The sequence below is a fragment of the Talpa europaea genome (genome assembly GCF_964194135.1).
Source record: "Talpa europaea genome assembly, chromosome: 7".
Lineage (NCBI taxonomy): Eukaryota > Metazoa > Chordata > Mammalia > Eulipotyphla > Talpidae > Talpa > Talpa europaea.
Genome location: NC_140074.1, coordinates 234,311 through 261,753, shown reverse-complemented (window position 1 = coordinate 261,753; position 27,443 = coordinate 234,311). Strand labels below are relative to the sequence as shown.

Sequence of the window (27,443 nt, the reverse complement as noted above, 5' to 3'; positions counted from 1 at the left end):
ATTTCCCCAGGAGGGGACCGGCACTCTGGGCACCTGATTTGGAGACTGTCACGCGCGGGCGGCACCACGCGCCTTCCCGCCACGCTCGCGCACCAGAGCAGGCTTTGCCTTGAGGTGGTGGAGGCAGAGCCTTTCTGGAGTGGACAGGCCTGGGGGTCCGGTGCCCCCTCCCTGCCCTGGAGCAGGGCCAGCGGCCACACTCGCAGCTCGGCCAGGGCCGTGGGGCCCCTGGAGCCCTCTCAGGGGTGGCGCGGGAGGCCCCTTCTATCCTTCCAGGTCGCACAGCCTCCAGGAAGATGGGCGGGGTGGGGGCAGGACTGGCCAGCTGAGGGGGGGGGGCAGGCCCAGAGTGGCGTGGCCCTGGCCAGGGGGGCGTGGCCCTTCAGTTGTCAGTCAAGCAGGCCCTGCCCCTGCACCCTGGCTCCAGGAGGTGTCTGTCTAGGGCACAGCCCCAGGCACCTCCCCAGTGTGGGGCTGGGGGAGCCAGAGGTACAGCCTGGGAACCAGGACTCAGCTCCCCGGGGTGTGAGGGCTGAAGGTCCAGGAAGGGCAGCGCCCAGCCATGACGGAGCGGCACTCCACGCAGGCCGGTGAGTGGGGACCCCGTGGTCCCGAGCAGGAAGCACCCAAGGGCAGGTGGCCCTGAGCCCAAAGCCAGGGCCAAGGCTGGGGGGAGCGCCTGAGACCCCAGAGCTCAGCCTCACAGGCGGGCAGCGGGGCGGGGCATACCGCGGCCATCTCCAGGGGTCTCGCGGGGCCTCTCCCTGAGCTGGGCTTCCCGGTGCTGAGCGCCTGGGCCCAGAGCCAGGCCCCCTCCCCAGAGGGGCGCCCCGGGGCAGCTCCCGGCCCCCTGCCCCGCCCAGCCCTGGGCTGGTCTACTGGCCGCTGGGAGAGAGGCCCCCAGCAAAAGCGGGAGCCTGCCCGCCCAGGCCCTGGTGTGCCGGGGACCCGGCACCCCCACGGGAGGATGGGGGCTCAGGGCCCCGAGCCGAGGGTGCACCTGCGGTGGAGGCTGGGCCGGGTGGGAGGGGATCAAACCGCCGCGGATTCACCGGGCTGGGGGGGCAGCCCCCTGACCCCCCTGTGGCCAGGTCAGCCCTCCTTGCTCACGACCCCCACCTGCCAGTGTTGCCCCCGGGCCCCTCAGAGGCCACGACCTTGCCCTCTCCTTCCCCCCCCCCCCCCCCCCCGGGGAAAACCGGTCGAGTGGCATCTGGGACCGCCCGGACACTCCCAGGAAGCAACGGGGAGGGCCAGGTGTGGCCACAGAGGCCCGGCCGGCCCCGGGCCCTCCCCTGTCCCTCGCTTTCCCTGCCTCTTGCCCTCTCCTAATGCAGCCGCCCCCAGCGGCCCCCGCGGAGGGCGCCGGCCGCGCGCAGGGCCTGGTCTGGGGAAGGGCCGGGCGGGCAGGGGACGCTGTTCCGACACGGCCGCGGTCACGTCTGGCCTGAGCGTGAAGCCGCCCCTCGCGGCCGCGGGGCCCGACGGGAGAGAGTCCAGGGCTGGCTTCCCGGCCGCCCCGGGCAGGGGGCGGGGGCGTCTCCAGGGCCCTCGGTGGCGAGGCACACCCCGAGCGGGGGCCCCGGGACCCCAGCGTGCCCTTCAGTGCCCTTCGGTGCCTCAGGGACGGGCGGTCGGGGCCCGGGGTGAGGGAGGAGAGCAGTCTCGGCGGCGGGGCGCCCCGGGCGGGAGACGGCGGCCTGGGGGGACAGGGACAGACCGCGCTGTGTTCCAGGGAAACCGGGATGCGGCTGGCCTCGGCCCCCGACCTCTCTGCTCATGCCCGGGGTCTTCCTGGTCTGCTTCGGGTAAGAAACGCGGTAGCCGGGGCCACCCGCCAGGCTGGGAGGCCCCACAGCCAGCAGCCCATCTAGGTTGGGGGCTCCCCAGCAGCCCCCTCCCCGGTCACCACGGACCATGGGGCCAGGCGTGCGGTCTGGCTCCCGCCACGCACCCCCCACCCCCAGCCTCACGTGGCGGGGGCTTGTGCCGCCTTCACTAATGGGCACGCCCAGGCCGAGGGGCCGCGTGTGAGGCCGGGGAGGCCCAGGCCGAGGGCCCGGCTGTGGCCACTCCCGGGGGAGAAGGCGCTGGCCCTGGGCTCGGGCCCCTGGCTGCTCCCGGGGCTCAGATCCCCGCAGGAATGTCCCCGGCAGCCTCAGGCTGAGCAGCCTGTCCCCGGGACCTCCACTGCTGCCTTGCCTGGCCCGGGGCTCCGGGGCTCCGGGGCTCCGGGGTGGGGCCTTTGTTGGGGTGCACCCAGCAGAGTCTGGCCCCTGCGCTTTCAAATTGCCCATCTCACCCCGGCTGATGTCCAGGCCTGGGCGTCAGGTTCTGTGCCCCCACCACCCGCAGGAGCCCCCTCCTCTCCCGGAGGCCCCTCCCCTCCCCGGCCCCCCATCTCCTCCCCTCGGCCTCCCTGCCCCAGAGACCGCCCGTCGCCTCTTCTTGGGACCTTTGCTCCTGCCCCTCTGGGGCCTTGGCGAGAATTGGTCCCCGCCCTGCCAGGGACCTGGTTGCCTCCTGGGAAAACTGGGGCTCCAGGCTGCTCTCAGGGGTGAGCACAGGCCACCCATGCCCCTCTCAATCCGCCCTCGCCACTCTCCCTCAGGGCTGGTTTCCTGAGCCGGGCCAGCTGGCCGCCAGGGCACAGGTGAGTGGGCAGGTGGGGCTGGGTGGGCCCCAGGGAGCTGGCCGGGCTGGCCCCCCTGGACAGACCCCATGTGGGTCTGGGCCTCCTCCTGGCCCCTCTCTGCTCTGTCCACAGCAGCTCGTCCCAGCCCGAGGCCTGGAAGGAATACCCGAGTGGGAGTGAGCACCACAGGTCTGGTACCGACCCAACCTCCCACCTGCCCTCCAGCCCCGACTCTGGGGTCCCCTGGAGGGCCCGAGTACCCTGCCCCCCTGCCCCTGAACCCCAGGGAGCCCATGGCCCAGCCGTCCCCCCAACCCCCGAGGTAGAGACCACGGTGGGCCTGACCCCCCCAGCCTCACCCCACACCTGCCGCTGCCTCCCAGGTTCAAGGGCTCTCCCTGCCCGAGAGGGCTCCGGCCTGGCCGTTCTGTCCTCGGCCCACGTGGAGCCTCCCCCGGGGCCCAGAGGATCTTTCCAGAACCACACAGCAGCCCAGCCTGCGTGCGCCAGGTCCCCCTGCCCCTGCCGTCTCCTCCCGTGCTGAGGTCCCTGGTGGGGCGCGGCAGCCCAGGGGGCTCAGAGGACCAGCCGGCTCTGGAGACTCCCCGCATGACCCACCCGGAGCACTGGGCCCGCGTGTCCACGGCTGGGAGGGGCTCCCCGGGGAGTCGGCCGTCACGGCCCTGGGCAGTGCCAGGCCGTCCCTCCACAGCCCCCGCTGGACGGCGAGCTCCTCCCTGAACTTTGGTCCCCCCCCCCCCACCCGTTGTCGTCTGCAGTGAAAATGGCAACCAGAGAGGTGGCTGGCAGGTGGTGAAACTGCCCCGGTGAGTGTCCACACCGGCGCTGCCCCCACACCCCCCGCGGCCAGAGCGTCGGGGAGCAGGCGGAGAGGCCCCTCCAGCAGGGTGCTGGGGAGATGCCTCATCCAGCGCCTCCAGGGAGCCCAGCAGTTACCCAAGAGCCGGGATCCCGGGCTCAGTCTGCACGTGTCGCCCAGCCAGTGACACGCCGGGGCAGGTGGGCGGGCAGCGTTCTGTGGCCCTGCCACTCCCTTGGCCCCCGGGTCCCTTCAGTGTCTCCCCTCTCGCCCCAGGAAAGCACTGCACCCCGAGGCTCAGACCCGCCTCCGGGGCTGGGGACAGGACGCGCCTGGAGCGGGTGCCCTGGTGGGGATGTGGGTGCTTGGCCACTGTCTCAGCTGCTGCAGGGCCCCCCCAGCCTGCACAGTGCAGGGCATCCTGCTCCCTGCAGACAACCCCCCATACCCTCCCCAGCAGACACCCCCCTGCATGGTGTTTTTCAGGATGCTCTACCCGCAGCCCCAGGTGCTGACACCCACGTGAGTACCTGGCCCCTCATCTGCCCTCCCTGCCCTCCCAGTACCTGGCCCCTGGCCTGCCCTCCCTGCCCCCTGCCGCGGCTTCGCAGCCTCTCTGCTCCGGCTCAGATCAGGACGGGCCCAGGAGCTCTGTCCTCTCGCCCTCTGTGGCCACGTGCCTGCCTCTGTCCTTGGGCCGTGGGGGCGGGGGGGGGGGTGGTTGTCCTCCCTCCTGGGGAGGGGACCTTGCTGGGCACCCAGCTCCCACTCTGGCGTCCAGTGGGGTAAGAGCTGGCCGCGATTGACACGACCTCGTGTCTGCATTTGTGTCTGGCGGGCCCCGTGGAGGCTCAGAGCGCTGGAAGGGGGCGGCCCTGGAGCCAAGGAAGGCAGCGGGGTCCCGGAGGGCGCTCGCCCGCCCTGCCCAGCTCCCGGTCCCTGAGGCTCTGCCCCGCAGGAGGACGGATGTCCTGGTCCTGACCCCCTGGCTGGCCCCCATCGTCTGGGAGGGGACATTCAACATCCACATTCTCAACGAGGAGTTCCGGCTCCGGAACGCCACCGTCGGACTGACTGTGTTCGCCCTCAAAAAGTAAGGGTGCCTGGGGCTCGTCTGCGCGGGACAGGGCCGGGAGGGGGCCCCGCAGGGTCCCTGCAGCTCAGCACAGGGGAGCCACCGGTGCCAGCTCTGCGGCCTTGGGCTGGGCAGGCACCAGCCTCCGAAGCCCCAGGCTCCCCTCTGTAAGGCGGGTGCGGGCCCTGCCGGAGCAGGGCATTAGCGCGGCACGCTCGGGCCTGCAGAGGCAGAGGGGCCTACGCGCGGCCCAGGGCGGCCAGCGTCCCGGTGACCCGCCCGCCCGCGCAGGTACGTGGTCTTCCTGAAGCTGTTCCTGGAGACGGCGGAGCAGCACTTCATGGCGGGGCACCGCGTCACCTACTACGTGTTCACCGACCGGCCGGCCGACGTGCCCCGCGTGCCGCTCGCACCCGGCCGGCGCCTGGAGGTGCTGGAGGTCCCCGCCTCAAAGCGCTGGCAGGACGTGTCCATGCGGCGCATGGAGATGATCGGCCGCGCGTGCGAGCAGCGCTTCCGGCGCGAGGTGGACTACCTGGTGTGCGCGGACGTGGACATGCGCTTCGCTGACCACGTGGGCGTGGAGATCCTGGCCCCGCTCTTCGGCACCCTGCACCCCGGCTTCTACGGGGCAGCCCGCAGGTCCTTCACCTACGAGCGCCGGCCAAAGTCGCGGGCCTACATCCCCTGGGACCAGGGCGACTTCTACTACATGGGCGCCTTCTTCGGGGGGTCGGTGGCCGAGGTGCAGCGGCTCACCACGGCCTGCCACCGCGCCATGGGGGAGGACAAGGCCAACGGCATCGAGGCCGTGTGGCACGACGAGAGCCACCTGAACAGGTACCTGCTGGACCACAAGCCCACCAAGGTGCTGTCCCCGGAGTACATGTGGGACGAGCAGCTGCTGGGCCGGCCGGCCGTCATGAAGAAGCTGAGGTACGTGGCCGTGCCCAAGAACCACCAGGAGATCCGGGGCCCCTGAGGGGACCCCGCCCACGAGCAGGTGCCCCTGCCCTATCAGCCCCGGTGCCGCACGTCTGCGCTCCCACTGGCCAGAGGGTCCAGGGCCACGTGAGGCTGCAGCGGCGCCCCAAGTGTCCGTCACGGCGAGGGTGTGGCTGCGAGGCGCCGAGAGACCGGGCACCCAGAAGGCTGCTTCGCCGGGTCTCTCCCTCCTGCAGCGGCGGCAGCCCGGCCCGCCCCGCACCCCAGGCGGCCTCTGCCCGGCCTCTGCCCGCCACAGCTGCAGGTCCCCTTGTGACCTAGTGTCTGACCCCCCGCCCCCTTCCCAGGAGGATCTGGTGCTGAGCGCCCCGCGCCTGGGCTGCGGCCTCGGCTCATGATTAAATGTCCTCTCCCCGGCCTTGTGTCCTGTTACCAGGCCAGCGGAGGAGCAGCAGGGTGAGGGCGCCCGCGTGGCCCGGGCACCTGCGTCTGAGGCGGACAGCGAGTCCGTGGCCAGGGAGGTCCTGGCCAGGCCTGGCCTGCGATCCCGGCTTCCTCGGGCTTGGGCTGGGACAGAGTCCCCCGAGCTCACTGGCCCGCTTCCTTCCGCGTCTCTCTGCGCCCGCCCGGGTTTCCTTTCCCAAGAACAAAAGGGCTGTTTCCCGCAGAGGCTGCCCGGTAGAGTGGTCCTCCCGGGAGCGCTGGGGTGGGGGGTGCTGCTTCTGCGGAGGCCCCCGGGGACCGGGCAGTGAGCCAGGGCGCGCGGCCGGGAGGGGCAGGCCTCCGGGGACACCAGCAGCCCCAGCCCCCGGGAGGCGGGTGCGGCAGGGCCCACAGGGCACAGGTCGCTGGGGGCAGCCCGGCCCCTCCTTCCTCGGGTGACACCCGCACGGCGACTTCCCTACCAAGTGTGTCTCAGGGACCAAAAAGACCATTTCCCCCCGATAGCCCCGAGACCCCAGCGCCTGCGTGTCGCCTCCACCCGCGTGTCCTGAGGCTCCCGGCTCAGCCCTCCCTGCTCTCGGGCCTCTGCTGTCCTGAGCCGCCTTTCTCGCCTGCTCTCCCAGGCCCTCTTGGTGCCCTTCCAGAGGCCCCGGAGGCTTCTTGCCACCTCCTCCTAATGGGGTCTCCGAGTGCGTGTCCCCCTCCGAAGCGCCCTGCCCCTCAGCCCCACCAGAGCTCACTAACCAAGTTGAATGCCGCTTCCTCCAGGAGGCCCTCCCTGACCGTCCTCCCAGCCAGGAGTCAGCCCCACGGCTGACCTCACACATGCCCCTAGACCGGGCTGCCCTGGGCACCCGCACTCCCGGCGCCTGCCTGCGCCCGCAGCCGGCCTCCCATTTGGCCTCCGTCTTCCCCAGGGGCCAGCTGAGGCCTGACTGGGCAGGTGCTGTCTGTGTGTGGTGAATGCGCAAACGACCTCCTGAGCAATGATGAGCAGTGCGGGACGGCGCGGGGAGGCACAGCTTCATTGCAGAGGTCCGCGAGGGCTGCCCCGGGCAGCAGGGCTGGGCATGGCAGATGGCGCCATAGTGCCCCCGCCAGGCCGTGGGCCCTGCTCCACGCACCCACATGGTCCCTCTGGGCCAGAGCCGCGGCCGGAGGGTCAGAGCGCCGATGGCCGAGGACGCCGGTCTCCTCTCGCGGCTAAGACCCGCCGCTGCGGTGCGCCCGGGCCAGAGGGTGCAGCCGAGCTGGTGTCAGTCTCGGGGCCGGATGGTGTGTGCGCAGGAGGCTGCGGAGAGGAGAGGCGCTCTGAGGGGCCCCGTCTGCCTGGGCCTCCTGCTTTCAGACGGGCCAGCCTGGCTCCCCAGAGGGTGCTGTGCCACCCTGGTGCCCACCACAGCCCGCGCCCGTGCTGCTCTGCCCCACTGGGCTGGGAGCCGGCGGCGGGCAGGGCCCCGGGGCCGGGTGAGTTGGCCGCCCTCATGGTTGCTCCAGATCTTTCCAAAGATGGCCTGGGCACCCCCCGCCCTCCCTGCCCACGGGGCCAGCGCCTCACAGGGCCCCAGGAGCCCCCGGGCACGGTGCCTACTGTCTTTGGGGAGAACAGTCGCTCCATTTCCAATCTCCAAAATCTCACAAATGTCCACGAATTTTTTCATATTTGGGAAGCTGGACACGTTCTGCCTGCCTGCGGGTGGGAGGCTTCACATCAGAGCCCGCCTTTCTGCCGTTTGGGCCCGCACCCCCTTGGCCCCCAGCGCCCTCTGACCTAGCAGGAGGCGAGACGGACCACAGGAGCCGCCGCTCGGCCTTGTCCCCCCCAGAGGAGACATACCTGGGGGAGGCCCCCTGACCTCCCGGTCGGACCTCTCTGCTCACGCAGCCCCCCGGCCAGTCTGGGCCCAGCCCCCGGCCCGCCCCACCGCACCCCCCCACCCCGGCGGGCCCTGGGACTCACTGAAGAGCAGCAGGCTCTTGGCGACGCGGCCTGCCCGGCCCAGGCTCAGCAGCACCACGGCGTAGCTGTAGTCAGTGGCCAGCACGCGGAAGCCCTGCACGCCCCGCACTGCAGGGGAGAGGGCAGCCCGCCGCCCCTGCACCCCTGCACCCCCGCCCCTGTGCCCCTGCAGCCCCGCCCCTGCACCATCCCCTGCACCCTCCACCCCAGAGGGGCACCTGGAGGCGCCGCCACACCTCCCCTCGACCTCTCCTGGCCCAGGCCCCGGGCACAGTGCCCAGTGGGCCCTCGGAAGGCCAGGCGCTGACCAGAGCCAGCCCGATCACCCCACGGGGGTGTCCACCCCTGCCCGCCCAGATCCTCAGGACGGGTTGGGGTGCAACTGCCCGCGCCTCCTCCCCTCAGCCCACGGCTACGCACAGGTGTTCCTGAACACGGCCCTCTTGCTGTCCTTCCGCAGGGTCACCGCGTGCGCCTGGCACCCCTGCCACCTGGGGGAGGTGGGCGGGAGTGGCGTCCCACAGGAACCCCTCCACTCCTGGGGCCTGGGCGGGGTGGGGGGGCTCCAGGGAGCTTCTCTCCCAACCCAGGTGAGGCCTGCGGCCCGGGCGGCCCCATCGCTGGGGGGAGTGTCCCTGGCGGCCCCAGGCTCCCCAAGCCAGCCCCCCGAGCCTCGGGTGACGGCCGCGCTGCCACGCACCGGTTGAAGACGAGGACCACCTTCAGCTGGCCAGGCTGCTGCACCCTCACCTCGGACGCCCCCAGCTTCCTCCTGTCCCCGCCCGGCAGGAAGCCCCGGGTGTCCGTGGCGACGGCGAGAATGTACCAGAACCCTGAAAACTGCAGGCGGCTTGGGGGAGCAGGGCAGCAGGGGCTGCCCCACAGCCGCCAGCCAGGCCCGCCGGACAGTGACCACAGGCTCAGGGGCCGAGGCCCCTGGGCTGGGCCTGCGCACAGAGCTCCTGCTGCGCCCCATCGCCAGGCGTGCCGGGTCCTCTCCCCACGACTGCCCCTCCGGGCCTCCTCCCAGCCAGCCGCCCCTGGTTCAGGACATGCCTCTCCTGCCTCCAGGTGACCCTGGCAGCACCAGCCCCGCGGGGCATGCAGCTGCCTGTGCTTGTGGTTGAGGCCTCTCTGGGCAGAGGCTGGGGCCCCGGGTCCTCCCTGGAGGGGATTCTCAGGGCAATCGTCCAGCTGCGCCCCAGGTCCCCCGCCAGGGCCTGCCCCAGACCCGGACAGTGGGCTCCACTACCTTGTTCCAGTTGACAGTGTGGGCCTCCCTGGGGGGCTGCTCCTGCAGCCGGGACCCCACGGCCAGCATCAGCGTCACGGCCAGAGCCAGCGGCAGCTGCCCCAGCCCCATCCTCACCCTCCTCCGCAGTGCCCGAGGCCCGGAAACCACCTTTAAACCTCCCTGCCCGCGCCTGGACCGCCCTCCCTGAGCCTCTGGCCAGCCTGGGGGCGGGGCAGCGGCTTTGGGCCCACTGGGGACGCAGGGGCTGGCGCTGGCCCCTCAGCCAGTGGGCGAGGCCTCCCCGGCCCTGAGGCAGAGGCCACACCCGGGCCTGACACCCCAAGTGTGCACTGGGGCAGCTTCACCTGCAGTGAGGCCCGCGCACCCCCTGTCCGGGAGAGAGGCCGGCGCCAGCCGAGTCTTCGCAGGAGGTCAGGAAAGCAGCGGGGAGCCGGGTGGGACGGGGTGCTGCGCGCCGGTGTGCACCTGTGGTATGTGTGCGGGTGGGGGCACGCGTGTGCAGCCCGGCCTCGCTGCCCAACGGGCACCCCGGCTCCCAGGCTCTTGGGCCTGGCTCTCCCAAGACTTGCTCCCCCCAGCTCCCGGAGGCCCGAGGCCGTCCCCGTGGCTGTGTGCCCGCCGCCTGCTGCCCACGTCTGTGTGCCCACCACCCGCTGCCCGCCGAGGCTGTGGCTTTGTGGAGGCTGTGGCTTTATTTGGGTCTGTGGCAAGAGCCGCGGGGCAGCAGGCCTGAGGCCCAGGCTGGGGCAGCCGAGTGAGGGGGCAGTGTCCGGCCAGTCTCCACCAGGACACGGGGGTACGGGCCCTGCAGCTGCAGTGTTCACTGGAAACCAAGAAGGGGGGCTTGGATCACCCCAGGAGGTGGGCATCTCCCAGCCTTTCAAGGCTTCAAGCCCTTGGCCCCGCCGCCGCTGGCCCAGGCCGTGCTCGGGGGCGGCTCACCTGGAGGACCTTGTGTGCACAGGTGACTGAGGGGGAAACACAGCATGAGGACAGGCGGCTGCTTGGGACACTGCGCCCCCCCCCCCCCCGGCACTCTGCGCAGAGCCCAGAAGAAGCCAGAGCCCGCCCCAGCCAGCCCCAGCCAGCCCCAGCCAGCCCCAGCCAGCCCCTGCCAGCCCCTGCCAGCCCCAGCCAGCCCCAGCCAGCCCCAGCCAGCCCCTGCCAGCCCCTGGCAGCCCCCCACCAGCCCCAGCCAGCCCCAGCCAGCCCCTGCCAGCCCCTGCCAGCCCCTGCCAGCCCCTGCCAGCCCGCACTCACAGTCCGGCTGCAGCTGGGCCTGCTGCTGTGCGAGGAAGCCCAAGCCCCGGCTCCATTTGGCAAAGAGGCGCATGGCCTCCGGGCTGGCCAGCTCTGTGCGGCCTGGGGACAGGGCGCCTGAGACCCACCTGGGCCCAAGGGGCAGGTTCTGCAGCAGCCCCACACGCTGCCCCCGAGGCTGGCCCAAGGGGAGCCCCAGAAGCCCACCGTCCTCCCTCGGTGCAGGATGGGGACTTCGGCAGAGCCAGTGAGGGAGCAAGGGGCCTGCTTGAGGCCAGGCAGGGCTTGGCCCGTGGGAAGCGAGGGGCAGAGGGAGGCACCACCTGGGGGATCAAGCCACAAGGCCCGCCCGCCACCCCTCCCAGCCAGCGTCACCTCCCAGAGCCCCGGAGACCCCACCCGGCCCCACTCCCAGGCCCCTGCTGGCCGGCCCCGAGGTCACCCCGCAGCCGGCGCCCCTCACTGTAGAGCTCCAGGGTGTTGAAGGCCTCGTCCCCGGACTCCAGCTGCGTGAGGACCACGGCGAAGTCCCGGAAGTTGGTGCCCAGCACGCGGTACTGCATCACGCCCAGGGCTGGAATAATGGGGCCTTTCACCCCCTGGCGGGGTGCCCTCCCCCACCCCCGCGGGCACGGGTCCTCTGGCAGGGGCTGGGGCTCAGGCCTGTCTCCGTACAGGGGTTCTCAAACACCCAGCTGGACTTCTGCTTCAGCAGCTCCACAACGCTCAGCTCGCACCTCTCCAGCCTGGAGGAGAAAGGCGCCAGGCCCTCAGGCCCGCGGGGGCCCCCAGACAGACCGGCACGGCCCCCCCCGACACCCCATCACCCAGACCTCCCGCCCGGGCCGTTGGCCAGGCCGTGGGCTGGGACGGAGAGGCCTGCGGCACTGGAGGGCACAGAGAGCAGCCCCAGAGGGGCCGGGCACCCCATTTGCCCATCCGTGAACAAGGCCCGTGCAGGCGCCTCAGGAGGAGCTGATGCGGAAGCTCAAGGGGAGAAGCAGAAGAACTAGGGGCGTGTGTGCGAGGGGCACTGGCCAGCCCCCGGGCGGCGGGGGCAGCGCCAGAGCCGGAGGCCTGGGGCACGGGTGGTGGGGGGGCGGGGTGCAGAGAAGCCCGGGAGGAACTCCTGGAGGCTGAAGGAAGCAAACCAGGAAGCGTGTCTTCCTCCCTCTGGTCCCGGGCAGGTGGCTACAGCCCTTGTGGTCAAGGCTCCCCCAAATCAGCAAGGAACACCCCAGAGAAAAACGTGCAAGGCAGGACTCAGCAGTGCCCAGAAGGACACCAGGGCTGGGGAATGGCCGGGCCACAGGGGCCGCTTCTGCGTGGCAAACGCAGGCCTGGGGGCTGCGGGCCGCCCCGCCCCCACCCGGCCGGGAGCACGCCCCTCTCTGGAGGGAACCCCCAGGCCAGCGCTCACGCCAGAGCGGCTTCCAGGGCAAAAGGTGGGGCAGGGCTCTTCTGCATGGGCAGAGCGGAAGGAGGACCACGTGCCTGGGGGACGGGAGCTTGCTAGGGAGCAGACACAGGCACCCCAAGAAATGTGGCCGTCACGCCTGGGTCCAGCACTGCCGCCTCCGCACAGGCCTGCAGGACCCGCAGGCGTGGGGGCTGGCCCGAGCCCAGGGGAGGGCAGGGCCTCCCGCGCCAAGGACCGGCCACCCTGGGCGGTCACCGCAGAGCAGTGGGCAGGCGGGGCAGCCGGGAGGGTCTCGGCCTTGTGCAGGGCGGCTGCGCCCTGGGACCTGGCCAGGGGGCCAATCTTGTGTGCTTTTCTAATAGCAATTTAAAAACCCATGTTCTGGGCCTCCCTGGTGGTGCAGCGGGTTGAGTGCAGCGTGTGGAGCTGTCCGCAGCCTCTGCAGGGCGGGTTCCATTCCCGGCCGGCAGGGAGGGTCCCACATGGCGCGCAGACCTCTCCCGTCTCCCCGCTGCTCCCCTCAGCAGTGCACTTCGGTCCGTCTGCCTGTTCTGCTCCCCGCTCTGTCTCTGGTGAGTCCTCTCACCCCCATCCCCGCACATCTGGCCTGTACCCCAGCTCTTGTATAAATAAATAAATCTTTCAAAAAAAAAAATAAAATTCATGTCCCATACAGGCAAAATAAATTTGTAGAGAGAAGAACAAACTTTGCTTGCTTACAAAGGGCAGAGCCCCGGTGCCCCTGGGCGCGCAGGCCTGCGGCCAGGTGTGCTGGGGGGGCGGAGCCACGGCCACAACGGACACCCCCACTGGACACCAGGGGCGCTTTGATTCTTGAACCATGTGAATGGGTCTCCTGGTCCAGGCACAAACATGCGGGAGCGTCGCCTGGGGCCTAAGTGCCCCAGACAGCAACAGATAACCGATAACCAGGGAGGGCGGCTGCGACCCGTGGCCCAGGCCTTGGGCTTTGCACCACAGCTGCCCAGCCCTGCCCTGCAGGGGGTGCTCCCCAGCCTCATTGGGACCCCCACCACGTGCCTTTAGGGGTTCACACCTGGAGCCCAGGGGCCCTGTGTTCACCCCTGGGGCCACCACCCTAACCAGGACCTCCTCTGTCCACCCTGCCCAGCCAGGCGGGTGGAGGGGCCCCCAACTCTAGAGGGGCACCAGGGAGAACGTCTCCCTGGACCTGGTCTGCCCCAGGTCCAGGGCTCAAGTGACTCCTCTGCCTGTTCCAGGTGGAAGGGGGCCCCCCACGTGCAGGGCCTCCTCCCAAAACCCACCGCTCCTAGGGCCCCCAACAGTCAGCCCCTGGCAGCAAGGCACCCCCTCCCTGTACCCCCCACAACCATGCTGCGTACCCCACTGCGAGGCTCAGCCCCATTGCCCAAGTCCAGCGCAGGCCTCAGGGGCCACGTCCCCGGGAACTGCCCTCCAGTGGCGCCGGCAGCCTGTGGCCTGGGTGCAGGCACCCCTTTAAGTCGAGGGGTCACAGGGACTGTGCACAGAGAACTCGGGTGCTGGCCAAGCTGGCAGAGCTGCCCCAAGGGCAGAAGCGTGAGTGGACACCCAGGGCCACCTGCGGGGCAGGCTCACCTGTGCCGTGAGGAGCGCACCTGCAGCCGGTTCCCAGGCGTCAGGGTCACCACCACCCCCTCGACGCTCTTGGTGGCTCTCTCCAGCACAAAGCCCCGTTCCCCGGAGGCCACGGCCAGGATGTACCAGGAGCCCAGAAGCTGAGTGAGGGAGCTGCTGAGAAGCCGGCCCGGGCCTCCGAGGCAGCTTCCTTACCTGGGCCCCGGGGCCCCTGATCAGGCCCAGCCCACCCCCACGGCCACGCCTGTCAGGGGAGCCAGGGCAGCGAGCCCCAGCAGGCCCGGTCCCCAGCCCGTGGCACCCCACGGTCTGTGCAGACCCCACAGGGGCGTTACCTGGTTGGGGCTCAGCCTTCCCAGCCACAGCCCCTGGGCCCCGGGCCCAGAGACCACGGCCAGGAGCATGGCCAGCAGCACGCCCCTCATCCTGCGTCTGCAGGCCGGGACTTGGGCGCGGGGGCCAGGAGGCGCGCTCCCTCCAGCCCCGAGACCGCTTATATGGCTCGGAATGGGCGTCGTGGGCGGCCAGGACCCGCCGGCCTGTCCTCCAGGGCGGCGAATGCAGGAGGAGGGCGTGCGGCATCTTCAGGGAGGCCTCAGCAGAGAGGCGGCCGGAGGGCCCGAGGAGCGGCCCCCAGCGCCCACCCTAACTGAGCGTGAGCCCTGCCCCCCGGCTCCCTCCTGGGAGTTTCCAGAGCAAGCAGCCTAATCTGGCCACAGCACCTGCTCTCCCCTCCCCAGGGCTGTTCCCTGCCCAGGCCAGGAGGCTTGCCGTCCAGCCCCGTGGGCAGCAGGCCAAGGTCGCGCTGGAGGAGAGGAGCCAGCTGCCCTCCAGAGGCTGTGGTTTGGGGTGTCTTTGCTTCCGATCATTAAAAATACCATGAAAATGACTCTCAAGCTTTCAGCGCCTCCTGGCCCACCCCCCACCCCACCCCACCCCCGCTCTGCGGCTGCGGCCTGGCGCCCCCACACAGCCACCCCCAGCCCAGCATGTTCTGTTCCTTCCGGCCGCACCTGCCAGCCTCGCCCTGCCGCCTCCACCTCGGGTCTGGCTGGGCAGAGCTCAGCAGGCCCTGCCTGAGCCAAAACCTGGAGGGGCCGGGGGCCGGGAGGCTCTGGAAACGCATGCACTGCAGGGGATGGGTGCAGGGGGCTGGACAGGCACATGATGGTCCCCAGCCCCCTTGCTGGTTCACTTTGGGGGTCCTGTGGGCGCAGGACAGGCGAGGCTGGAAGGCGCAGGAGCCCCTCCAGGGCCTGGGGGCTCTGAGGCCCACACTCCAGCCCCCACCCTGGCGAGGCCTCCAGGCAAAGGGAGTAAAAGTGAGGCAGCCCTGGGCCAGCCGGAGCAGGCCCGCCCAGGGGCCCAGAGCCCCCAAATGCCAGCCCCCAGACACCCGCCGAGTGAAGTGAGGACCTTGGAAAGAGGACACTGCCTGCTCCCCAGCCCCCGTTTTCCCTGGAGCTCCGCTTCCCGCAGGCACACCGGAGGGGAGGGTGAGGAGGACAGGGGAGCAGACCCTGGGGGCCCCGAGCCCCAGGGTACATGGCCACCCCCTCAGTGCGCCTTCCCGCGGACCAGCGCCCAGGCCCCGGGGGCCGCCCCCCCTCGCTGTCCGCCACGGAGGGTCCTCCGCGCCAGGCCCACGGCTCGGCCTCACCCGGACGCTTCCCCGCAGCACCGCCAGCCGCTCAGGTTCAGTGCGGAGCAGGGACCTCTGGGCTCGCCCGAGACCCCTGACCTGGCGGAGACCCTGCTGGCAGAGGGGGCTGCCCCTGGGGTGTGCTGGGGCCCACAGCAGGAACAGAGAGAGCAGCAGCTGCCCTGCAGGGCCTCGGCGCACAGGGGCAGCCTGGTCCCCGGGGTGTCTGACGAGAGGGCAGCCAGAGGCTGCGTCCTCGCCCCTGGGGTGGGTGCCGCCTGTGGCAGACGGCGTCAGGCCCCGGGGACGCAGCTGGTGTGGCCCAGAGCTGCGGGCTCGGCCCGTGTGCGGTGGGCGTCGTGTGAGAGGAAGCAGAGAGCAGCTCTGTCCGGCACTGGCGGCGGGGAGCGAGGGGCGGGGAGCCTGCGAGTGGACTGGGGCAGAATCCAGCAGAGCGGTTCTCTTTGGGTCTGGAGAGCCCAGAGCCCCCTGCATGAAGCAGCGGGGGGTGCCTTCAGGGACCACGTGCCGTTGAGAGGTGGGGGCACCGCCTGCCTGGCCAGGACAGATGCAGGCTCGACCCCCAGAGCCAGTGGAGGCCCGGGGTGTGCGTGGACCGGGATCAGGTGGGCCGTCGGGTAAAGCAAGTGTGGAGGAGAGCGGCTGAGCCCTTCTGGTGAGAGCAGGAAGCGGGGTGCTCAGCTCTGGGTCACCCCTTGTCCGTGGGGGCGTGGGGAGGAGCTGCCAGGGCTCCATCTTATTCAGGGTGCAGTGACAAATTGGCCTCGTCAACAAGTCCTGGAAATAGGGCTCTCTGTGAACAAATCACGGGGCCCATGAAAGGTGGGGGTCCACCCGGGAGGTGCAGTCAGCATTTTTTTCTGTAAAATCTCAGGCTCTAGTCTGGGGGTGTTTGCAGCCGGCGGGAGAGCCCCAGCAGGTGGGGGGGGCGAAAGCCCCGATGTCGCAGCCGGGCCGTGTGTCCTGGGTAGAGAGCGGCTGCTCTGTCACGGCCCCGGGGGGACCCCCAGGGGGCCCAGGGGGGAGCCTCCTCTCACTCTGCTGCTTGGGGCTCCCAAGCCCCTTGGTCCCCCAGCTGGCCTCCGCCTCACCTGGCAACTGGGTGTGCCAACGGATACCTCCCCAGGAGGCCAGGCGCCTTCCCTGCCAGGCCTGCAGACAGAATGCCCCTCCCGCTAGTGCCCCCTCTGCCCTCCTGGCTGTCGCCCGCCTCTGTGGCCCGGGCTGCTCTCCCTGCTGCCTCGCCTCACCCCTGTGGGCTCACACTGCCCCCTTGTGCCGTGGACAGGACAGCCGATGATGTTCTCCGCCATTAACCGAGACGCAGAGTCTAAAGGAATTTGCAGTGGGGGAGGCTGGGGAGGGCCATCGTGGCAGCTCTGTCTTCACTCCCCAGCCTGAGCATTTATTGAAGATACGAACAAAGGGAAAGAAAACAGCACGCAGTTGTGGTTTTGCTTATACAGATCAGTAAGTTCCTGCTGGAAACAAGTTTTCCTGGTTAGTGGGGAGCACGCGCAGAAGCCAGCTCGTCCTCAGAGAACAGCAGGCAGATCTGGGGAGCAGTTCTGCTTGCAGAACTTCCAACGTCCTGGAGCTCCGACTGCAGAGTCAACAGCTGTTCTCCACAAGTCCAGCCTGCACGGTGGCAGCTCCCACACCCTTGTCCTCTGATCCACTTGCAGAAGCTGCTTGGCCTTGGGTCAGCACGTCCAGCACGGCGTCACCGAGGGTCCCCTCCAGGAAGGCCCCTGGGAGCCAGGTGTGTCTGCGCGTTGGGGTGCTGCATGGGGTGCCTGTGGCGCCCGACCCGCTCACCCCCTCTGGGTGGCCTCACCTCCTCTGGGCTGACCGGGCCCCCAGCTCCCCGCAGGCCCTTCAGGAGGTGGCCGGTGAGTGTGGCCCTGCCAGGGGCCTGGGGCCCTGATGGCAGAGCAGCTGGCCAGTCAGGCGCTCAAGCTACAGGGAGGGTGGCCCCCGGGTGGGGTGCAGGGGGTGGGGAGGTTTGGGACCTCACGCGGTGCTGGGCTCCGCAGCCTCCTGTGGCCCCGGGGCGCTCAGCGCGCTGGGTCTGGGCCTCTGACCTGGCCCTGCGGCTGTCCGGGCCCTGCTGGGCTCCCCCGCAGGTGCCCTCCCGCCGGCGCCCGTGCGGGGACCTGCTCAGCCGCCCCGCCCTGTTTTGGAGGGGCTTGCCCGGGGGCTTCGGCCTTGCTGGCAGCCTCTGACCGGAGCCCGTCTTGAGCCCTCGCTCCCCTCTCACCGAGGCCCCCACGCACGCAGTCACCTTGCCCCCCGCGAGCAGGCGGCGCCGGCCCCTGGGACGGCAACGCGGGTTTCCCTCCTGGCAGTTTGGGGTCCCGGGCACCCCTCCGCGCTGCCTGGGATCAGTCTGTCCCCCTGACTGGGAACGAGCCTCCCGGGAGCCTCACGTGAAGCGGGGGCTCCAGGGCTGTGGACTAGCACGGAGGGCGCTCACGGCTGGGGGGGGGGGGGCCTGGGGGGGCAGCCACAGCCCGCGGGCCCCGCCCCCTCCTGCCTGCGCCCCGCCCCGGCCCCGCCCCCTCCTGCCCACTGACCGCCCAGGCCCCGCCCCTGCGCGCCCGGGCCCCGCCCTCCCGCCTGTACAGGCCCCGCCCCTGTCCACCCGGGCCCGCCCCTCCCGCCCAGGCCCCGCCCCCAGCCCGCCTGGGCTCCCCGAGCTGCAGTCGGGACTCCAAGACCCCCGCCCCCCTTGGGCGCCGTGGGTCCCCGCCGCCAGTCCAGCCGCAGCGGACAGCAGCTGCTTCCATCAGGGCATGAACTGTGGGCACAGCTGCTGGACCCCGGGGCCCCCACCTCTAAATGATGAGAGTTCAGCCTCACACGCCCTCCTCCGCGCCCGGGCGGCTGCTCTGGGGCCCGGCTGACTCCTGAGACGCAGCAGCCCCCCTCTGCTGGGCTGGTCCCCAAGTCCCAGCACCTTCTGGGCCAAGAGTCCTCTCTGGCCTCAGAAGTGGGGCGGCTGCTCCCCAGCGGCCCTGGCACACAGGGGGGGTGGGGGGCCCCTTGCCCTGGCCTGCCCGCCACCCCCTCCCTCTCTAGCCCCAGGCTCGGCCCCCAGCTGATGGGGGGAATTGGGGCGACCGGGCATCACAGTGCAGGTGACGGGCTGAGAGCAGAGTGGGGACCAGGCATGGCGGGCCCGGCAGGGCAGTGAGTGTCCACCAGAGACTCGCGGGGGACTGTGGGGCTTGCACGCTGGGGTAGGAGGCAAGGGAGGCTGTGGGGTCCCCCTGCTAGAGACTGCACATGGAGCTGCACTCAGGGGTGCGGCCAGCGGCTCCCGCAGGGCACGGACCTCAGAGTGAGGGGGCCTCGGGCCCACGGGGGCAGCAGGGCTGGGGGCAGGGGCGGCCTCTGTCCTCCCAGGAGGGCGCAGGGCACAGGGCCGGGTCCCCTCGTCCCGCAGAGCCCAGCAGGGGCAGCCACGGGCCACCTCCACAGCAGCTCACAGCCACGCGAGCACTGCAAGTCGCTCTGGCCCCTGCGCAGGGGGTCGGGAAACGCACCCCAGCCTCCCCCGTCCCCTCGACCCCAGGAAAGACGCGGGGTGGGCTTGGGCAAAGACAGTGGCATTTATTGGGGGGGTGGGGCTGGGGCGGGCCGGGGCTTCTCCAGACGTTCCTGCGCACAGAGGTGCTGGGAGGCCACCCTGCCTGCACCAGGGCGCCAGGGTCAAACGCTGATCCCTGTCCAGTGTCCCAGGCAGCCTGGGGTGACCACCGCAGGCCCAGGGCCTGGAGCTGCCGGGGGCCACTCGGGGGCCACTCAGGGGCCGCCTGGACGAGGGCTCGCCTCCTTCAGGAGCGCGGCGCACCTCCCTGCTGGGGGGGTTGTGTGAGGCGCGGGGCAGCGCCGGACCCCAGGGTGGGCCCAGCCCGCACCTGCCCCAGAGGCCTGCGACTCACCGCGCCGGGCCCCCAGGTAGAGCCCCGTGTCTGCCGTCAGCTCCCGAAACCTCCAGAAGCCGCGCTCATACTCGCTGTCCAGGCTCCGAGCTGCGGAGGTGGGGGCTGCGCGGGGCGCTCCGGGGGAGGGCAGGCGCAGCCCCCACCCCACCCCAGGGACCCCCCGGGCCCCCCAGCCCCTTCCCGGGGACCCCTGACCCCCATCCCCCCACCCCCCGACACCCCCCACTTACTGAAGTACTTGAACACGTGCAGCTCCCTGCCCCGCCAGCGGAGCGCCACCCTCAGGACGGCGTAGCGCTCGTAGTCGGTGTCCACCACGTGCACCTCCCGGGAGCCTGCCCGAGCGGGGAGCCCGGCGGCCCTGGGACGGCAGCCCCGAGGCCCTGCTCCCTCCTCCCCGCCCAGGGCCCACCGGTGATGGGAGCACTGGAGCAGCCCTTGGAGGGTGGCCCAGAGTGTGCTGGGGGGTGGGAGACTTGGGACAGGAGGGGCGCGCAGGGAACAGGGCGCAGTGCGGGGGGGCCCCGCAGGGAGCAGCGAGGCTGAGAGTAGCCGGAGCGCAGCCCAGGGTTGTCAGTGCACCCACAGGGCAACGGCTCTTACCGGGAAAAACAAACTTCCCCGCGACGTCTCTCTCCGAGCTCTGCATTACTTCCGTCTCGCAGCCCCCGGAGCTGAAAGGCAGCCACGGGCTCGTGAGGACCCCCAGCCGGCACCCTCCCTCCGGCAGCCCGGGGCTGGGGAGAAGCGCTTCAGCCGGGTGCACCCTCAGGAGCGCCCGGAGCAGGAGGAGGGAGGGGTGGGGAGGAGCAGGACGGGCCAGGCGGCCTCTCCCCCGGGCCTGCAGCTGTAAACCGCGATCCTTTCTGGCCCCTAGTGGGGCTTCAGCGGAACCCTCCGCTCCTGTCAGGAAGATGCCGACCCGGAAGCAGGCCTGTGTCTGGCAGCTCCGGGAGCCCGCAGTCAGGTCTGGGGGTTCACAGCCTTGGTGGGGCACACAGGCCGCTGGCCCAGCGGGCAACATGCCGACCCCAGGGCTGCAGCAGGGACGCGGCCCGGCCCAGCACCTCCCCCGGGCCGCCCGCCCGCCCGCCCGCCTGCCGAGGCCCCGCGGCCGGCCTACCTCTCGTACGCGGCCTTCACGGTCAGCTTGTCCTCGCTCACGCTCAGAAACAAGGCCTCCAGCTTCACCGGGGTCTTCAGAGCCAGGGTTTGGTTGGAGGCCACGCCAACTTCCCGCCAGAAACCTGCAATCTAGACAGAGATGTGGGGCCCAGCCAGCGGGCAGGCGGGGAGGCCTGTCGGGCTCCGGGGCAGCCCCCACGCTCCAGCAGGGAGCCGCCAGCGCCGAAGTCAGCGGCGTGTCCTCGGCCTCCGCGGTGCCCGGTCCTGGGATGGTGACGCCCTCCCCGGTGCCCCAGGAGCGCCTGGCAGGGCAGGCAGGCCGGGGTGGGCGTGGGGGTGGCTGGAGCCAGGAGCAGCTGGGGAGGGCCTGGGAGGCGAAAAGGGCCAGAGGCCCTTGAACTTCCACCCGCAGCTTTGGGAAACCTGTCATTTCTGCCAGAGCAAAGAATCCGTCTCGTCTGACCCGCAGCAGACATGGGCCCAGGGAAGCCGGAAGCAGGCCAAGGGAGCTCCTGGGTGGGGACCGGCATGCCCCCCTCGCTCTCCACACCAGAAGGGCCCTCCTGGCTCCAAAGGCCGGGTATAAAGGGACCCCACTGGAGCAAGAGGTGGTCGTTCTGAGCCCCGACCCCGGAGACCCACAGGGTCTCGCCAGCGCGTCTGAGCGCAGGATCTGTCCAGGAGGCCCTGGGGGAATCCTGCCCTGCGGGGGCGCAGGACCCTCTGCGCCTGCCCTGAGGCCTGCCCTGGGTGGGTCCTGGAGCCCCAGGTGACTGCTCTGGCCCCGGTGGGGGGAGGAGAGGGGCTGAGTGGCTGCCCCACCCCCAGGCTCGCCAGGGAGGCCACCTTCTGCAGGTCCAGGTCCTGCCTGGCCGCTCCTGCCTGCACCAGGATGATGCCCAGGATGGCGCTCAGCAGCCCGGCCCCCATGGCTACTCACTTGGTGCCTGCGCCCCAGCACCGGCCTTTATCCAGAGGGGCAGCCAACCGGCCAGTGGTGCCACCCCCAGAGAATGTCCCTGGCAAACCGCAGCTGCTCCTGCCCCGGACGCCCACGGCCACCCCCACCCCAGCCGGGCCGGATGGAGCTGCCTGCGGCTTTCCGCTGGATCCCCAGAGCTGGAGAGGCACCTCAGGGCCGCGCCGAGCCCAGGGCCCGGCTCTGGCTAGTGCACCCCGCACTTCCTCACAGGGCTCTTCCTACCCAGGCTTGGGAGGCTGGCATGGTGCCCACGCAGCAGCAGAGCCAGGGGGCCCGCCCTGGGGGAGGGATGTGGGCCTGGCCCCTGGGAGGTCTCCCCAGGAGTGGAGGCAGGGCGGGCGGGTGGGTGAGGATGTCCTGGCAGAGGAGAGAGCAGGCAAGGGCGCGGGCTGGCGCGCACAGGCCCACGGCCATGGGGAGGGCCCCCGCGGGAAGGGGTCACCCTCCGTCCTCCGTCTTTTCTGAGAGAGTAACCAGCCCTGGCCCGCCTCTGCGAAGCACCCCCCAACAGTTTCCTCAGGCCCCCAGTGCACAGGAGGGGGCCCGCAGGCCAGAGGGCCGCCCAGAGAGCCCTGTCTGTGCCCCAGGCCGCGGGGTGCCAGGTCCAGCCTCCTCCCCCAGCTGGCCCAGACCCATGGCAAGAACAGCAGGGTGAGGTGGAAGCCAGTTTCCTGGGCACTGGCCCTGACCCCCGCAGGGTGACCCAGGCCGGCTGCTCTGCCTCAGTTTGCCTGTCTGCGATGATGCGGAAGTGAGCAGGTGCCAGAAGAGAGGTTTGGGGGAGCGGGGTCACCCCGCCCTGGTGGTCACGAGGGCCCCGGGCCATCTTGGATCCTGGAGAGGGCGCTGCCCCAACAAAGCCTGCTGGGCTGGGTCACGCCGGTGCGGGGGCCAGAGCCGGCCAGCGTCTTGGAGACCAGGGGGAGCTTCCCATGAGCGCGGCTGAAGACTGGCCGACCCCAGCCCGGGTGGAAGGGCCGGGGCCCAGGGACAGGCATGGCCAGGCAGGGGTGGCCAGCAGGACAGGGCCCCTGAGCCCCAGCCAGCAGGGCGGGGTGAGCACGGAGGCCGGTCAGGGCTGATCGCTCTGGCCCTGGGCCTCGAGGCAGCCGGACGCCTTGGAGCAATGGAGCGAGGCCTCCAGCACCTTCCGGCCCTCGGCCTCGGGTGGGTGTGCTCGCAGCCTCACGCCCCCTGGCCCCCAGCCCACCCCTGGGCAGTCCCACTTCCCTGTGCCTCCGTTTCCTTATTTGTGGAGCCAGGGTCTCGGGGTGATGTGTGTGTCGGGGTCCCTGGGGAAGGCGCTGCCCCCCCGGGTGGTGCTGGCAGCAGCATAGCAGTTCTGGGCCTCACAGGCAGCCTGGGGAGGGCAGAGCCCCCGGCCAACCCCACCCCCACCCGGCAGCGGGCCGCGCGCTCCCAGGGCCCTCCTGGTCCCGTCTGGGCCTCCCAGGCACCCCCGCTGCCCCACAGGTGCGTGGGCTGGGCCCCTGGGCACCAGATGCTGCCTGAGGGGCAGGCCCCTGGGGGCACCCAGCATGGTGCTCCCGCCCCTCAGGCAGAAGGAGCCAGCACCAGAGTGCCCTTCACGTCCTCCTCCCTGACTCAGTTTCCCCAGGAGTCCAGGATCAAGATGGGGCCCACTGTGCCCTCCCCGAGGGCCTCTTCAAAGAGGCAAGGAGACTGGAGGCTGCAGAATCTGTTTATTGAAGGGAGGGGGCACCCAGGGAGAGACCCCAGGGGTGGAGGCGGGGCGGCCAGGGAGAGGCCCGGGGGTCGGGGGGGGGGGAGGCATGCGGCCCCAAGGCTCAGGGGGCCGGCGAGGGCTGTGGGTCTCCGGGGCCGGGGGTGCCGAGACCTGCTGCTCCGGGCGGGCCCTGCGGACAGGAGAGCCTTGGTTACCCCCACACTCGGGACAGCGGCCCCGCAGGCTCCCGCCCCTGCTCACACCCCCAAGACCAGTGCAAGCTGACTCTGCCGCGGAGCTCCGGCCCCCGCGCCCGGCCTCAGGCGGGGGCAGCCGCACCCCCGCAGCCTCCTCCTGACCTGAGTGCAGCCTCTGCCCCAGTGGACAGGCCAGCGGGGCAAGAAAGTCCCAGAATCCACGGCAAAACCGCAGCCCCGGCGGCCACCTGAGGGCCACGCAGCACCCTTGACTCTGCGGGCTTGATCTGGAGGTAACGCGTCAGAGCAGGAAGACGGGCACCCACGGGGCAGCAGCCCGTCCTAAGGGTGGCCCGGTGGCTCCCGCGCCCCCTCCTCCCTGCCGCCTCCTGCCCAGCGCGGGGAGCTGCCCGCCTCGCACCGGCGCCCGGGGCGAGTGAGGACCGAGGCCCCCAGCTGGGCACTGGCCAGGGCGGCCGGGGCGAGGGGCGCTGTGAAGGAGCTGGAACCTCGCAGTCAGCCTGCACCAGCCCTGACCCCCAAGGGGCGCTGGGTGCACCGTGTCCATCCTCTGTGCTCTTATGCAAGTCCCCAGATTCTTGGGGGTGAACGTGGGCAGCGGGCCTGAGGGCTCTCTGGCGCCCAGCACAGGAGGGTTCCTGAGAGCCTGCCTGTTCCCAGGCTCCGGGGAGCGCCTGGGTGGGCCGGGAAGGCGGCCCCGTGTGGGCCCTCGGGGGCAGACAGGCCCCAGGAGTCCCGAGGCAGCACCCGGTGCTCCCGGGGTGTTGGGGACACAGCGTACTAGGTTGCAGTGTCCCCCTAAAGTCGAGTCCCTCTGGAACCCTCAGAGGTGCCCTTATTTGGAAATCAGGTCCCTGCGGGTGCGGCCCAAGGGCCCGCGAGGAGCCCTGGGTGGAGGGTGTCCGAGAAGACACGCGGCGGGAGGGGCAGAGGCCGGCGCAGCCGGGAGCCCGCAGGATAGAGAGCAGGAGCTCTGCCCCACCTGGGAAGGGCCAGGGCGGGCGTCCGGAGGAGCTGGGGTGTCCTCTCGTCCGGCGGAGGAGCACGCGTCTGTGGGACAGAAGCTGAGCTGGCCACTGCCCACCACCTCTTGCAGCTCCCGAGCCCTGGCAGCCCGGGCAGGGAATGCCACACGCCCTCCTCTCTCGTCATGGGGGGAGGCGGAGGGGGGCGGGCGGGGGCGGGGCGGGGCCTGGCGGGGTCACCTGACTTGGGCAGCATCACCATGGTGTCCTCCGAGAGCCCCACGGTGGGGTAGAAGTCCCGGAAGGCTGTCAAGGCCTGCGAGCTGGGGTCCTGGGTGCGGCCTGGACAGAGCAGGGCCTCGTCAACACCGTGTCTCTGCGGTGAGGGTGCAGGGAGGGCACGCTGCCCCCCCAGGTTGGGGAGGCTGTATGTACCCCAGGGGTGCGCCCTTTCCTTTTCCCACCAGGGCGGCCCACAGGGTGGGGCTTCCCGGCGGTCCAGGCTGGGTTCTCCTGGCCCCACCCGGAGGCATCTCTCCCTGCAGCTCCCCAGGCCAGCCCTGGCCAGGCTTCGTGGCCTCCCCACCTTGGGGCGCCCCCCCACCCCCAGCAGACGGGCAGCGGACCCCAGGCAGGGTCTCGGGCGGCGGGCAAGAGAGGGAGGGCCCGTCCCGCCTGGGGGCCGTGCAGGGAGGGAGGGCGCGGGGCCTCACTGTAGAGCTGCGCCACGGTGCTGAGCGCCCCCCGCAGCTCCTTGTGGATGTAGAGCACCGCGAAGGAGATGTAGTCCGTGTCCACCACGCGCACGTCCAGGTAGCCCAGAGCTGCAGAGCAGCCGCCAGGGGGGCACCTTAGGGCAGGCACCCCCCAAGCTAGCGGCCTCTGCGGTGGACGGTGAGCCCGGCGGGGGCGGGGCGGGAGGGGCTGCGCGAGGGGAGGGCCCCGTCCCGGCGCCCTGGGGAGGCGCGGCCGACCTACCCGGGACTCGGAAGTGTCCCTGGGAGCCCACCCGCAGGTACTCGGCCTCCGACTGGTCGCAGCTGCCGGGCCTGCGGGAGCACAGCGCGTCACCCCCGGCCCGCGCCCCGGCCGCCCTCCCCGCCGCGCTCACCGGGGCGACGCCGAGCGGACGCTGAGGTCCCCGTCCGCGCTGGCCGTCACGGCGCGGGTGGACATCAGCAGGCGGTCCTTCTCGCCCAGGAAGACCTTGCAGTCGGAGGCCATGGAGACCACGAACCAGAGGCCTGAGAACTGCAGGGCTCCGTGAGGGCCACCCCCCCCCCAGCAGGGGCGCAGCCAGGCCCCCCGAGCCTGGACGGGACTGAAGCCACCGCGCCCCCAGGGGCCCCACATCCTGAGTCTGAGCCCTGTGGCCCCTTGGGGCTGGCGGCGCCAGCACTGCGGGCCGCAGCTCCCGCCTGCCATGCGCGTCGGTGATCACCACGCAGCGGGCTGTTTCCGCCCAAAGGGGCACAGGCCGGAAGGGCCATTCCTGCCTGGGGTGCCTGGCGCGGTTCAGCCCATCCCTGCCGGCCGGCCACGGGGCAGAGCCCGCAGTACCTTCGTGGCATTAAAATCTGGCTGCAGCAGGACCTCGGCACACGCCTGGGTGGCCCAGAGCAGCACCAGGACGCAGCCCAGGACAGACTTCATCCCTGCACTGCCGCACGCTGTGCCCGGTCTGCTCCCCGGCTTTATACCCTGCCCACAGCGGCTCCTGCGAGCAGGTCCAGCAGGAGGCCCCAGCCCTTTGTTCATTGTTTGGCACAATCGCTGGAGTGTCCCCACCAGCCCCAGGGGTCACTTCCTGGAGGCTCCAGGGTGCCAGCTCTGGCTGCCTCGCTCACCTGGGATTAGCCCCCCATGCCTGCCACGCAGTCCCAGGGGCCCAGCAGAGAGCCTGGGGTGGCCGGCTGGCCCGGACTATACCCTGGCCCTCCCGCACCCCAGCCTGGTCACGACACCCAGAGCCCTCGGGGGGCAGGCAACCTGGGAGCTGCTCTTGCCATCTGGGCCCCCACTAGGTCTGGGGCCTCAGGGTCCTCACTCCTATCCCCTTACACAGGCGGGGTTGCCATCCGGCCTGGGACAGCTGTGCCAGAGAGCAGAGGCGTCCGTGCCCAGCGCCCCGCAGCCCCGCCGGCCTCCAGCAAGCGCGAGGGCACAGCACGGGGCTGGGCCTCCACGTGGTGGATTATGGGATCGCAGCCACCTTATCACAGGTTGCATAAGCGCTCGCCCGGGAGGCGCCGGGGCCATGGGGGCCGTGGGGGCCAAGGGCACTGGATCTGGCCAGGCCTCTCCAGGGGCCCAGGGTACCTTGGGAGCAGCGCCAGCCCTAGGACCCGCCGCCCTGTGACCAGGGGTAGGAGGGGTGGAGGGACACGGGGGGTGGGAGAAAGACCCTCATCCCCCAATGGGGAGGAAGGGGAACTGGGCTGCCGCGGCCGTGGGGGAGCTGGGGTGCTGCGGCCGTGGGGATCCAGAGGCACCGGCTCCCAGCCAGGTCCTGGGCACTGGGGAGACAGAGGAAAAGCCTTTCCGTGAAAATATTTACAAAGCACACCTCCGATAAAGGACTTACGGTATAAAGGACAAAAACCCAAAACCTTAAAAAAAACACACAAAGGATTTGAAAAGACATTTCACCAAAGATGCCCAGGTGGGAAGTGGACATAGGAGGCTGCGCATCCGGACAGGGGGCGCGTCCGGATGGGGGGGCGCCCACACCTGCCAGGTGGCAAACACACTGAGTAGGTGCTGCAACGCCAAGAGCTGGTGAGGACCTGGAGCAGCCAGCGTGTCCCTCACCTGCACCTGCAGCTACATCTGCGCCTGACTGGCACCTGCGCCTGACCCGCACCTGTGCCTGCACCTGACCTGCACCTGTGCCCTGGACCTGCACCTGACTTGTGCCTATGCCTGACCTGCACCTGTGCCTGCTGGGGGCAGGGGCACAGCTGTGTGGCAGGGCGCACAGGAAGACAGCGGCCAATTCTCACAGACACTTACCACCCTGGACGGCGCTCCTGGGCGTCGCTCGAGAGAAGTGGAAACTCCTCCACGCGCGCCTGCCTGAGCTTCAGGACTTTATGCTCCGTCACCCGGAGGTAAATACGATCGAGGGCCTCCCCGGTGGCGCAGCGGTTGAGCGCCGGGTTGCGAAGCTGCCCGCAGTCTCTGCTGCACCAGTTCGATCCCCAGCTGCTCCCCGGCCACCGGAGGAGGGTCCCACATGGCGCAGACCTCTCCTGCCGCCCGCTGCTCCCCTCAGCAGTGTCCTTCGGTCCTTCTGCCTGCTCTGCTCCCCGCTCTGGCTCTGGTGAATTCTCTCGCCCTCCCGCGCTTCTGACTGTACCCAGTGCTTGTATAAATAAATAAATAAAAATAAATCTTTAAAAAAAAAAATACGATCGAATGCCCCTGGGTGGGGAGGGTGG

General features: G+C 70.8%; 5 protein-coding genes across 5 annotated transcripts; 1 reads left to right on the top strand and 4 right to left on the bottom strand.

The window, feature by feature from the left end:
- Positions 1-562: 562 nt before the first annotated feature.
- Positions 563-5,543, top strand: LOC311172741 (histo-blood group ABO system transferase 2-like; the record flags this gene model as incomplete). Its single annotated transcript, XM_084236270.1, has 6 exons — positions 563-590; positions 1,736-1,808; positions 2,612-2,653; positions 2,768-2,969; positions 4,385-4,548; positions 4,822-5,543. 6 exons carry the CDS (start codon positions 563-565, stop codon positions 5,510-5,512), a joined length of 1,200 nt encoding a protein of 399 aa, XP_084092396.1. The 3' UTR covers positions 5,513-5,543.
- A 2,082-nt stretch (positions 5,544-7,625) lies between these two features.
- LCN10 (lipocalin 10) lies at positions 7,626-9,242 on the bottom strand (the record flags this gene model as incomplete). Its single annotated transcript, XM_084236269.1, has 5 exons — positions 7,626-7,690; positions 7,880-7,987; positions 8,300-8,370; positions 8,580-8,719; positions 9,132-9,242. The coding sequence occupies 5 exons, from the start codon at positions 9,240-9,242 to the stop codon at positions 7,626-7,628; spliced, it is 495 nt and encodes a 164-aa protein (XP_084092395.1).
- A 772-nt stretch (positions 9,243-10,014) lies between these two features.
- LCN6 (lipocalin 6) lies at positions 10,015-13,838 on the bottom strand (the record flags this gene model as incomplete). Its single annotated transcript, XM_084236268.1, has 6 exons — positions 10,015-10,076; positions 10,395-10,496; positions 10,858-10,968; positions 11,070-11,140; positions 13,414-13,553; positions 13,749-13,838. The coding sequence occupies 6 exons, from the start codon at positions 13,836-13,838 to the stop codon at positions 10,015-10,017; spliced, it is 576 nt and encodes a 191-aa protein (XP_084092394.1).
- Positions 13,839-18,847: 5,009 nt separating this feature from the next.
- On the bottom strand, positions 18,848-19,362 carry LCN8 (lipocalin 8; the record flags this gene model as incomplete). The annotated part of the gene is made up of 3 exons (XM_084236267.1): positions 18,848-18,936; positions 19,024-19,113; positions 19,257-19,362. Coding segments are annotated over 3 exons (249 nt in total), but the record flags the coding sequence as incomplete, so codon positions are not given.
- Positions 19,363-21,939: 2,577 nt separating this feature from the next.
- On the bottom strand, positions 21,940-25,656 carry LCN15 (lipocalin 15; the record flags this gene model as incomplete). The annotated part of the gene is made up of 6 exons (XM_084236266.1): positions 21,940-22,250; positions 24,244-24,345; positions 24,717-24,827; positions 24,982-25,052; positions 25,115-25,254; positions 25,564-25,656. The coding sequence occupies 6 exons, from the start codon at positions 25,654-25,656 to the stop codon at positions 21,940-21,942; spliced, it is 828 nt and encodes a 275-aa protein (XP_084092392.1).
- Between the last annotated feature and the right edge of the window lie 1,787 nt (positions 25,657-27,443).